Raw genomic sequence first — 12,595 nt, 5'->3', positions numbered from 1 at the left:
CGTCTAAAACAATCAATCTGTATAATATTCGGATAATTGTTTTTTCGAGGATTATACCACTGTAAAGGTTATACCTGCTACACACTACATCTTGTCTAAAAGAGATTGATATTTGTCAGAAGTATACAAGATTTTCTTGGGAGGAAATAAACACAAAACGTGAGTTGACATTTCTAAAGTGAGTGTAAATTTTCCGGACACAGTCGCCCTGGATATCAAAATCCGTTGTCAAGGAATACAAAAGCGAAAGCGAGTCAGAAGTGTTAATCTACAACCGAATGTTTCGGTAGACATGTTAAACACATATATATTTGTATCTTTGTGTAGAGCGTTACAGATGAGTAACCCTCTTTCTTATAACTTAGAGCAGACGACGGGAGCGTGGTGTGTACGATAAACGATCCCTAACAAAAACATGTTTAAACTACCGTTATTGCAGGGCTGCTGGTGGACGTCACATGTGAGTTGTACGGACATGTAGTTAGGATAGACGATCATGTGCTCAGTAGGTGTGTGAATACATAGAACGATCTACACACAGGCATGCTGACAATCGAGGGCATTTAACCTAAAACTTCCGGGGAAGTGCATACAGTTACGCTGTATGATTTTAAAGAGTTATGTTCGAAATGGTGTCACCGGATAAAAAATGTGTTAAGGGGATATTTAACAGTCCCTTAACACCAGACTCTGTCTAGTCGTCTTGAAAAACTCGACCAATTGTTCAAAAAGTAAGGGATATACGAAAGAGGGTTGAAGATTATTAATAACTTTTTGACAAAATCACACATGGATTAAACGAGAGAGTGAAAAGAAAGTTCAAGCGCTTCCGACATTCTTGCTTACATGGATGGTCGGTATGATGGAGATAAACCAAAGAAATACAACTCGATTTCTATTAGTTCTGCAGGACGCGTTTTTTGGCAGTATCTCTTTACAGCCCCTCTTATACATAGGACGGTATCGTCAGTTATTGATGCTTCAAAAGTACGTTTTCATCAGAATAGAGTGAAGGATTAAACTCAATACATGACATGCTTTCACTTGAGGTGTCGGATTCGTCTAATTCATAATTCTTCGGAACTGAAATATATTTCCCGAACGTAACATAGCCACTTACACACACAAATTACTAATGGTATTAGCCAACATTCTATCTTAGTTACTTTAAAAGAAAAACTTCACACAATGTTTGCCAACAGACAGTCGTATGCGTACGTCAGCGAATAAAAAACCCATCACCGACAGCATCAACAACACGCCTTCGAGGTGTTTGGGAGGTATAGTTCCTGTAGAGTTTAGAAAAGACATTTACACGGCCACGACATATTAATCAGGTAATCAATATTATATTTAGTAACTACACAGTGTCGTCTTAATGACAGCTGTTGGTACAGTTTGAGAAGTGCTTCCTGCAACATTTTCCGAGGACAAACTTCCTGTTATTATCACAGAGGTGTGCATGATAGAATGGCCACAGTCCCAGCGACTACATTTTACCTGTACGTAATTAGTTGATATCATATCAAATTGTTTTTATATATAGTATTTCCAGATAAAACAATAGACAGACTGAGGATAGAATATACTGTAAAATTGGACATTATTGCGATGTGAAATTACGCGCAGCTTTAGCATAAATTTGCACGAGGAAATCTACTCGGAAAGAGCGCAGAGCAAAGACACATATATCATTTCGTGTGTTGCTACTTTCAATCCAATTAATGAGAGTGAGAAAATGAAGTGCATTGTTTTGAAAACAAGACGATACTATTTTATAAAATACAACCAATGAATATAACGTCTGCTAGGTATTATTTGACACGAATACCAGAAATGTTGTAACTATTGTCAAACAAGTCTTTAACTAAGTTGTGGTATATTCAGTTATATACATATTGCAATTCACTATTTAACATGTAAATAGTTTGGAGGATTCGATATCGCACAAACCGGTTTTGTTAAAAGATAATATATTTTATTTGTTTAAAGTAAACACACGTATGCATTAAAGCTTTATATTTCTGGAAATAAGAAGAAGAATAAAAAGAAAAGAAAAAAACAATTACAATAGGGATTTCCATTCTAAATGGAATCCCTAATAATCACTTGTCAGTACCCGTTCGTGTAAATAAGACATTCCAACAGCCAACCTGTTTCATATGCTTTACCGTAGAAGTGACGTAGACACTTCGCTTGTAAACTAACTGTTCGCTGAAAAACAACGCAATATGGCCAGTCGAAAGGAAATATGGAGAAGATCTTACCAGAACACATCGGACGGGAAATACGACCAAGATCATTACGGGCGTGACAAAACGGAGGGAGTTGCATTTCGAGAACGAATTTGAAAAATTAGTTGAAATGTATTGCCTTATTTATATTAACAGTACTCAATAATGACTTCGACGTCAATTTAGGATTGATGTCACAACTCTTCCATGACACTCCTTTTATATATATTTTCCGTTACGTCACATCTTATTGATACGCATCTACGTTACAGCCACACCCCAAGTCATGTGTATAACGCTGTGACGTCACACGTTGTTATGGAACAATACATTGTACACTCTTCAGTTTTCTTTGCGAATATTTTTCAAAATCGATAATATTTAGTTATTCAGGGGTCACGCACTGTTCAGACAAAGCAAGGAGGCTCAAACCATTTTGCTAGTTGTCCTTCAAGTCTGATATTTCGACTGCTTGTAACACGCTGGCTTGGCAAAAGCTTTTATTGTATAGACAATGAATACAAGGAATCAACTTGATACCGGCGAGTTTAGTCGTGCAGTCTATGAATATTTATTTGTTTATCATAGTGACAGGCGGACCCAGGTAACCGATATTGCTTTAAGTAACTATACAGTGCCGTGTTAATGACAGGCGTTGACTTTGACAAGACTCTAATGTAGTTCGAAGTACCAGTTGCAACATTTCTTGAGGACACATCTCCGGTAATTGCCACATGTAAAAGTAGCACACCTCCGGTCAGTTTACGGTACTTTTCGACCACCCAATCCAAACCGGATGATATGCTGGGTATCATAGTGATTTTAGGTAACGCCACATGTCCGTAGGAATCACCTCTGGATATCATTATCATTCTTCTTTCCAAGAGATGATATACTATCAGTACGATACATTGTAACTGTGAGTCATTTTGCTACATAAGATGACAAAACCCTTGTTGCGAAATTGGGCGCTACATTTTGAGGGACTTTGTGAAGTCACAATTCCATTACCATGCCAAAACAGGCCGTTCTATCTTCGGGTTTTCAGTGACGTCACATCTTATCAATGTGCTTACCTCAATTTATGCAAGCTCCTTTTTAAGTCGCGTAGCCACGCTGTGACGTCATTTATTGTTGTGAAAATGTCTACTTAGCATATGCTGCTCACATTTTTTAATGTGCAACGTACTGGGTATCACAGTACAGGGTGAAGTCATTGGTATCACAGTACAGGGCGACGTACTTGGTATCACATGACAGGGTGACGTACTTGGTATCACATGACAGGGTGACTTACTTGGTATCACATGACAGGGTGACGTCCTGGGTATCACAGTACTTGGGACATATTAGATATCACAGTACATGGCGACGTGCTCGGAATTACGTTACAGGGGGACCAACTTTGAATTACTGTACATAGCGACGTTCTTCGTATCACAGGACAGGGTGATGTACTGGGTATCACAGTACAGGGTGAATTCATGGGTATCACAATACAGGGCGAGGTTATTGATATCACCGTACGGGGCGAGGTTATTGATATCACGTTTCATAGGAACGTACTGGGAAATACAGTACAGGGCGACGCACTGGGTATCATGTTACAGGGGGACCTACTTCAAAATACTGTACATAGCGACGTTCTTCGTATCACAGGACAGGGTGATGTACTGGGTATCACAGTACAGGGTGAATTCATGGGTATCACAATACAGGGCGAGGTTATTGATATCACCGTACAGGGCGAGGTTATTGATATCACGTTTCATAGGAACGTACTGGGAAATACAGTACAGGGCGACGCACTGGGTATCATGTTACAGGGGGACCTACTTCGAAATACTGTACATAGCGACGTTCTTGGTATCACAGGACAGGGTGACGTACTGGGTATCACAGTACATGACGACGCACTGGGTATCACAGTACAGGAAAACGCACTGGGAATCACAGTACAGAGTGACGTCCTTGATATCAGATTACAGGGCGACTTTCTGGGTCTCATAGAATAGGGTGACGTACTGGGTATCAAAGTAAAGGGCGAGGTTATTGATATCACGGTACAGGGCGACGTACTGGGTATCACGTTTCATAGGAACGTACTGGGAATTACAGTACAGGGCGACGACGCACTGGGTATCACGTTACAGGGGGACCTACTTCGAACTACTGTACATAGCGACGTTCTTGGTATCACAGGACAGGGTGACGTACTGGGTACCACAGTACATGGCGACGTGCTGGGTAACACAGTTCATGGCGATGTACTGGGTAATACTGTACAGGGCCACCTGCTGGGTATCACAGTACAGGAAAACGCACTGGGAATCACAGTACAGAGTGACGTCCTTGATATCAGATTACAGGGCGACTTTCTGGGTCTCATAGAATAGGGTGACGTACTGGGTATCAAAGTAAAGGGCGAGGTTATTGATATCACGGTACAGGGCGACGTACTGGGTATCACGTTTCATAGGAACGTACTGGGAATTACAGTACAGGGCGACGACGCACTGGGAATCACGTTACAGGGGGACCTACTTCGAACTACTGTACATAGCGACGTTCTTGGTATCACAGGACAGGGGGACGTACTGGGTACCACAGGACATGGCGACGTGCTGGGTAACACAGTTCATGGCGATGTACTGGGTACTACTGTACAGGGCCACCTGCTGGGTATCACAGAACAGGTTGACGTATTGGGTATCACATTACTTGGGACATATTAGATATCACGTAACAGGGCACCGTAATAGGTATCACAGGACAGGACGACATACTGGGTATCACAGTACAGGGCGATGTACTGGGTATATCACAGTACAGGGCGACATGCTGGGTATCACAGTACAGGGCGACATGTAACTGTTAAGAATACTTGTAACATTTCAGATTTAAACTGTTATTCTGTATTATTTGTAACGGTTCATATTTAACATGTTATTCCATATCAGTTGTAGTAGTTCATGGATTTTGTTCAATAGTTGTTATGAATTCGGATTGTTATTTTTGTCATCTTTCACATATTTGTTACTGTGTTCATGTTTATTTTATAGCCGTGATTCCTTCGTGATTTTCTGATTGATAAATCAAGACATGATACTTAAGATGACGTCTTGTGCAATCTTATTTTTATGTTTATTTGTTTATCATTTATCTATTTTTCTATTATGTCACCTGAGCTTTAGCTCAAGTGACCTATTGCTACCCGTCTTCGTGCGTCGTCGTGCGTTAACTGTTTACATTTTCAACTTCAGCTGATATACTGTCGAAGGAAATTCATTGAAACTTAATGTTACTGACATCTCCCTGACCAAGTGTTGTTATTTTTCGGGTCGATCAGAAATCAAATATGGCCGTCACAGCTGCCATTTTGAAAACTTTTTATTAAGTCAAGTTCTACTGGGCCAATTAAACTGAAACTTGGTAGGAATGATCGACTAATGGTCCTGACGATTTTTCAGGGTCAATCAGAAATCCAATATGGCCGCCACAGCCGCCATTTAAAAAAAAAAAACATTTGAAACTTAAAGTTGAGTTCTACTTGGCTGTTTTTTTGAAACTTGGTTGGAATGATTTACTCATGGTCCCGAAAAAATGTTGTTATGTTGTTGGGTCGATCAAAAATCCATGTACATGTATTCATTTTTGTGATTGCAAATTTTAAATTTATGTTTGGCCCTAAATGACTCGCATTGCCGATGGGCCATGAAACAATACACAAAACAAATCAAAACGAGTCTGATCAGCAATTAGGCAAATGGTAACAACTGATTCATCCGTATAATGGGCGGAATGCTTTACAGGGTGTCTTAGTCATGCGATTTGATTGAGATAGACTAATAAAGTCGGCTTCAGATCTGCAATATCGCAAGGCCGCAAATACCCCAACATACCCTGCCTGCAGCACACATATACACCGGCACGCATGCATTACACACATGGTTGCACTTCTATAAATAGCATTAGCTGTAGAAGTTAAACTCAATTAATCTTAATAAAAAACAAACCATTAGTTTTAACAACGTGTTATGGAGATCATCATTACACAGATATAAGTTAACACGGATGTTCAAATGTATTCTCGGCGAATCAATACATGCTATGATATGCACAACTTAATTTTCTAATCAGGATCAATGTGCCAAAAATAGCACAAACAAACCAAACCGTCCACGTGACAAATGTAAATATGTCACGTTATGTAGGGCATACATATGCTTATTCCCAGGCAAGCCCTAAGTTCACAGTCAGCGGTCTACATCAAGGCGTCTTGCCACTTCGTGTCCTATAACCAAGATGTCAAGTTCGATTTTATCTGCAGTCTTTCTGCTTTCTTTTGTTTGCAGCGGACTTGCTACAGGTTAGTGTTCTAAATACATTTACACATTTGAACGGGTTTATAATAAAAAAAAACAAAAAACATTACGATGTAAACACACAAACGAATTGGATTCGTTTACCTATTCCGTATAATAAAACATATTTTAGTTTTAAAACAGATTTATTATTTCGATATCACGTCTATTTCTGATTTGTATGCATGCACGTATTCAACAGATATAACAAGAATGGAAGAAGCATTTGTATTTTTTATTGAAATAATTCGCATTTGTTTCCAGTATATAAAGGCTATTTTATCTTACTTTAACTAATACTAAAAATATTTGCTTTAAAATTTATCTAGCATTCAATTTGTGTATTTGTCATTATTGTCCGGTTGAAGGTAACTCACAAATCATAATAAGTTTTTCTTGATGTTATTGTATGTTTGTTGTCACGTTCCTACTGCCCCACCCCTGCAAGTTTAGTGTTGACAAAATAAACTACCTGCTGCTACCAATTGCGATTATTAAAGAACCTTTATAAGAACCAGTGGCCGTGTTAGGGATATGCTGTTGTGCCGTCTTCTTTGGAGACACAAAAGCAATCAAACTTAATCTGCTTCGCCCTCTACAAGTTTTTGGATATCTTTATTTTCTTTCTATTTTCTTAAGCCCCTTACTGTTTCCTAACGGCCCTTTTGGCTCACTCATGACCTCAATGTTGAATATTTGCCCCCAAATGTGTCAATGCGTTTCTTTCTAAGGTGGGGACATACCTAAATCTTAATAAACTGTAGCTTTCACTACCCGCGTAAAGTTCAGGAAAATTCGCAATAACAGCATTTGGATAACCCATTATTAATATTAAGTGACTAGTGAATACTCTGTTAGGTGCCTCCTTCGGATTGGTATTTCATAGAAACAGCACTTTAAAAGTGGCATCAGATCCCCGATCTCGCAAAAACGATCACGTCGTAATGACAATCCCTACCTGTATGATTTTCTCGGCGTCTGTGACTTCCAAAACATCATGGATATATATTGTTTGCCCAGGCGTGCCCTGAATGCTTTGGAGTATACCTAGGGTATATCGTTTCTTTTTATGATCTTTCCGAATATTGCTTATACTTTTACATGCTATCTATTCCGTCTTTGCGAATTGCAGAGTTATCTTCTCTTGAGAGCAGGTATTGATTGTTACGTCATTGGTTTGTGTGAGAAAATTACGTCGTTTTCTCAAAAATGATGACGTTACTCTCAAAAACAAATGACGTAACAATCAATCCCTGCCCTCAAGAGAAGATAACTCTGCAATACGCAAAGACGAAATATCGTTTTTTATATCTATTGACTACATCTTTCTAAAAAAATCATTTCAGATTGAGGAAAAGAGAAAGTTGTTATGTAGCTGTATGTGATGCTGAAATTCTACCCTTGTAAATGTGACATTTGGTGTAAAATATGCGGCTCTGATAAAAACACTCTCTAACCATTTCTAACAAACCTACCGAAATCAAATTATATTTTTGTACACTTTTACAAAATTTACTTTTATTTGTCTCGTGCTTTACTTTATTCTTCCACACGTGCATTTGACTTTTCTTGTCACGATATTTCATTGAACATTTGACCAGGATGAAGCCCTTTTCAACTAGATGAGCTTGAAGTCTTTTTTTTTTTTTTCCCCCTTGCAATAAAAGTGCAAAATCACTGTGCATCTATTAAGTTTTAGATATGAAACCGTACCCATTCAAACTCCATACCTAAATAGATATATATGGCTGAGATTTGTCAAAACCATGATCACAGACATGCATTTCGCGCACATCTCACATACCGTGTAAAGTAGTGAGATTCTAAAATTTTGAGGAAACTAAACCACAGCGTTAACCAAAAATAAATCAATAAAATTGAAAATTTATAAAAAAAAAAAAAAAAAAAAAAAAAAGATATCAGTTTGTCTCTTTTGTTACATATTTTAATAACTTTGCTGTTCAAATATTAACTGAAATATTTCAGTAAGGTGACAATTTGTGCTCTATCTATTAAAGTATGTGTGAACAGCTATCACGGCCGCTGTGTAGACATTTCTCATGGTTGTAACTCGGGCGAGAGCTACAGCCTAAATTACTGTGGATTCCTAGAGATGTGTTGTCTCTCTCCTTCCGGTTCCGGTAGCGGAAGTAGTTCCAATGGAACCTCTTCTGGCAGTTCTCATGGGGTCAGTGGTGGTATGTATTTTTTTGTCTTACACACTTGTAAATCCCCTGCAGAATTGGGGATTTACTTTGATGCCCTCTCTTTGGGAAGAAAAAGCGACCAAAATAGATATGCTGCACCCATTGCATCATTGCGGATCTTTTTATTTATCTCTCTTTTTTAACTAACCTATTTTCCTATTGCCTTGCTTGGCAACGCCTCATTTTTCGCTTTAACGTTAAACGTTCGCCCAGGTGAGGATGGCAATAGATTCTGTCCCCAGGCTAGGACAAAAAATATCCAAAGTCCTTAACAATGGTAGCTGTTACAAACATGCACGCGTACACAGCTTACATAGAGGTGCGACCTTAAATGGCTGTATCTGTTAACAGGGCGTTACAAAATATAAAAACAAACCAAACCATCCTCGTATCCGGCTTTGTTTGTTTGTTTGTTTGTTTTGGGGTTTATTTCTGCGCATCAGCTGATTGCTTATGCACACGGATGTCTATGGTTACAGTGCTGAAAGGAAGCTAGACTCAAGGTGTTGCCCAGATGTAGCAGATCAATGTTGGTCTCTTCACAATCAGCTTTGTAAAATATACGGAAGAATACTCTTATTTTTGCAGGAAACGTCATAATAATCACTCCTTACGACAAATAGCTGAAAACAGCACGTTTTTGTATTTCCTTGAACACGCGCAGGTCTCTTCTTAAAACAATAACCATTAACTCGGCGTGTATATTTATAAGAATAAAACATAAATACAAAAATGGCAATGTTGATAATAACCTGTCTTTGTTATCAATATCAAGCATTGTGCTCGCGCTATTGACTCTATTAATTTGGTGTTAATCTTGGCAGTATAAAATATGACCGGTTTGACTGTCATTCTATCGTGTCAAAAGATGAGTATGTCACCTATGAGCCTTTTAAATGGTCCTATATTTCGTTGACGCAGTCATTATTTGTTTTAGTTTTTGCAGTAAAGTATACCATCCTAAGGAGGAAATAGATTTCACAAATATACAATCAACCTGTAGATTAATCAATGAAAATTATCAAACAAATACCTGTTTATTCAATGCTTTAAGAGAAAACCGATAGTACTTATCTTATAAATCATTTTTTTACCGACATCGTCACATCTTAAGATCATACTCAAATTAATCCTGTCATTGAAGGTATACTGTATTCTTACGTTGTTTTGGTGTTTACGGTGTATTTCTGTTATCAATCATTGAATATCGTGGTTGAAATCCGGTTGTGTTAAGAATATTTTAAATTTTAACAGTTTTTGTTTTTTAAAGAAAGGTAGACAATTCAACAGAATTATACATGGGGTGGTAACATGCCTTGTCATAATTGCATGTTATGATGTCTTTGCTGATATTCGAATCCGTTTGTATATAAATTACAGTCGAACCTCGTTATCTCGAAGTCGACGGGATCGTTGGGAAACTTCGAGTTATCTGAGTATTCGAGTTAAGCGAGTTCTTATTTTTGGCATAAAGATTGGTACAATATGAGGCTATATATGTCATTGATTTCTCTGACAATCAACGTATTTAAACAGTCGGATAAATGACAAAAGGATAACTATATAAAATAAAAAATAACAACTTATTCATAATCATATTCTTTAATTAATTAATGTTACTCTTACTGTGGAGCTTATTTCCGCATGACCGTACACTGTGACACATTTTCCGGTTAGAATGTGTCGGCAGCTTTGATGTAAATAAAGTGCCATTCAAATTGTTTACGGGCTTGCAGTGAGAACTAATTGTTGTTAATCAACATTGATGAAGTTTGTACAGTCAAGCACAATTTTAATGCCATAAGTTTAATAGAAGTAAATATGACCGAGCGTAAGCTGCTCTATGAGAACGATGTTTACCGTAGCACTGCGTCTAATATGTATCAAATAATTAAAGAATATATAATAGACTTGTAAATCTTAAGAAACTTCGAGGTAGGAGATATTTTTTATATCTTTTTTTTTTATATGGAATTAACGTTCTTGGGACCTATGATTGACTTCGGGATATCCGAGTTTTTTCGAGGTTTCATAGTTCGAATTATCAGAGTTTTTATTACTAAGATCACGGACTTAGAATCTAATTCCATGCTAAGATTAAGAAGAGTTTTGGCCAGGACCGATGAAATACCTCGAGTTCAACGGGGTCTTCGAGTTATACGAGTTCGAGATGATGAGGTTCGACTGTTTATGAGATTTATGATTTTTTGTTAGGCAAAGCTAATTGTTTTCTCTATTGATATTTTTAAATCTGTCATTTTTGATCCTGAATACTAAATCAAATATAATACAGCAAACGAACATGTTTAAGCTGCTTCCGCATTTAACAATGATGCTAGTTTTGGTCTCAGCTCATGCTATATATGTATATATTCGGTCAATTTTTACAATTTGCGATATTGGTATATACATATATGTATATTAGACACAATATGTGTCTCTTAAGTTCTTGTATGCATCATGAGAATGTATGCTTTGCATGACATTTACTCAACTTACTAGTTTTATAATTACACATTTTACTTTACTGTATTGTATGTGTGCATGTATGCTACATTTGTATGTATCGTTTTCCTCACTCATGTTGTTAATATTGTATAGTTTATGTCGACCATATATGAGATGAGTTCTTGACTCAATGTGCTGTCGAATTTAAATTTAGTCTGTTATTATTATTGTTACTACCATGTTGTACTCTATTACACACTTGTTAAAATTTAAATGATATGCTAAAATATTAGTGAGCTAACATATGAATGTTTATAGCATAGTTGTACTGTGTAGATGTTTATCAATAAAAGTGCAAAGATTTATTCTTAAAATTTTTTCTTCGCGGCAAAAAAGTAAAGTTTTCTTCAATTTTGAAATTGGTTAAAACAAAAAAATATTATAACTTAAAACATTTTTTTTTTATAACTTAAAACTTAATAAGTGTTTCATCTGTGAATTTCGTCTACCGTGTATCACTTTGACTAACCTATGTAGTGTATTGTAGCCACCTGTGGAACAAGCAATATCGGGTCCACTCACACCAACAAGATTGTCGGAGGAACCAACGCCCAACACGGGGAGTTCCCCTGGCAGGTAAATGTATACCAATAACATATTAAAAATCCACGCATGCATTACACACAAGGAGACACGTACTTAAAATGCCATAGCTGTTAATAGGACACACAATCGAATAAAACCAACCCAAAACATGTAACTAAGATAATGGTTTTAAAACGTTGACCGGAGCTTACCTGAGACGTATTCTATTGCGTACGTTCAAGAAGTTTGAATTTGAAAACTATCTCTTATCAGTACACGTTTGATAGTTTCATGTTTGAGTTATCGCGTGTGAGTATAGTATGTAAGGTTAATGAGACAAGGCAGGTCCCGAGATAATATTTAAGTTTCTGCTGTGCTTGTCACTTACATGCAATGTTCCCCATTGAAGTTTCTGGTTAGCACATAAATACACAAGCAAACAAGTTTTCGTTTTTTTTCAGTACGAATATATATTTGTCTTACTAGGACGAACGTCTTGTGCACTTAACGTTAAAACGGACTTTTACACGTCCGATACTTTAAATTTAAAAAACAAATACATTTTAATTAGACAAAATATAGAACTGCACTCAATGCCCACAAGTCCTCTGTATCATGACCTAATGAGGTTTATACCCCTTAACGCCCCCAAGTCCTCTGTATCATGTCCTAATGAGGTTTATACCTCTTAACGCCACCAAGTCCTCTGTAGCATGTCCTAATGAGGTTTATACCCCTTAACGCCCCCAAGTCCTCT

General features: G+C 37.4%; 2 protein-coding genes across 2 annotated transcripts; both read left to right on the top strand.

Annotated features, from left to right (window-relative positions):
- The first annotated feature begins 3,718 nt into the window (after window positions 1-3,718).
- On the top strand, window positions 3,719-4,249 carry LOC110441332. The gene has a single exon (XM_021484445.1). It carries the CDS (start codon window positions 3,719-3,721, stop codon window positions 4,247-4,249), a length of 531 nt encoding a protein of 176 aa, XP_021340120.1.
- A 2,239-nt stretch (window positions 4,250-6,488) lies between these two features.
- LOC110441331 (plasma kallikrein-like) lies at window positions 6,489-11,889 on the top strand (the record flags this gene model as incomplete). Its single annotated transcript, XM_021484444.1, has 3 exons — window positions 6,489-6,603; window positions 8,617-8,796; window positions 11,801-11,889. Coding segments are annotated over exons 1-3 (333 nt in total), but the record flags the coding sequence as incomplete, so codon positions are not given.
- Window positions 11,890-12,595: the final 706 nt, after the last annotated feature.

The sequence above is a fragment of the Mizuhopecten yessoensis genome, unplaced genomic scaffold (assembly GCF_002113885.1).
Source record: "Mizuhopecten yessoensis strain PY_sf001 unplaced genomic scaffold, ASM211388v2 scaffold715875, whole genome shotgun sequence".
NCBI lineage: Eukaryota > Metazoa > Mollusca > Bivalvia > Pectinida > Pectinidae > Mizuhopecten > Mizuhopecten yessoensis.
This window is presented reverse-complemented; position numbering and strand designations above follow the sequence as displayed.

Coding starts and splice junctions, on each gene's coding strand:
- LOC110441332 (XM_021484445.1), top strand. CDS start 3,719: ATGGGTATCACAATACAGGGCGAGGTTATTGATATCACCGTACGGGGC.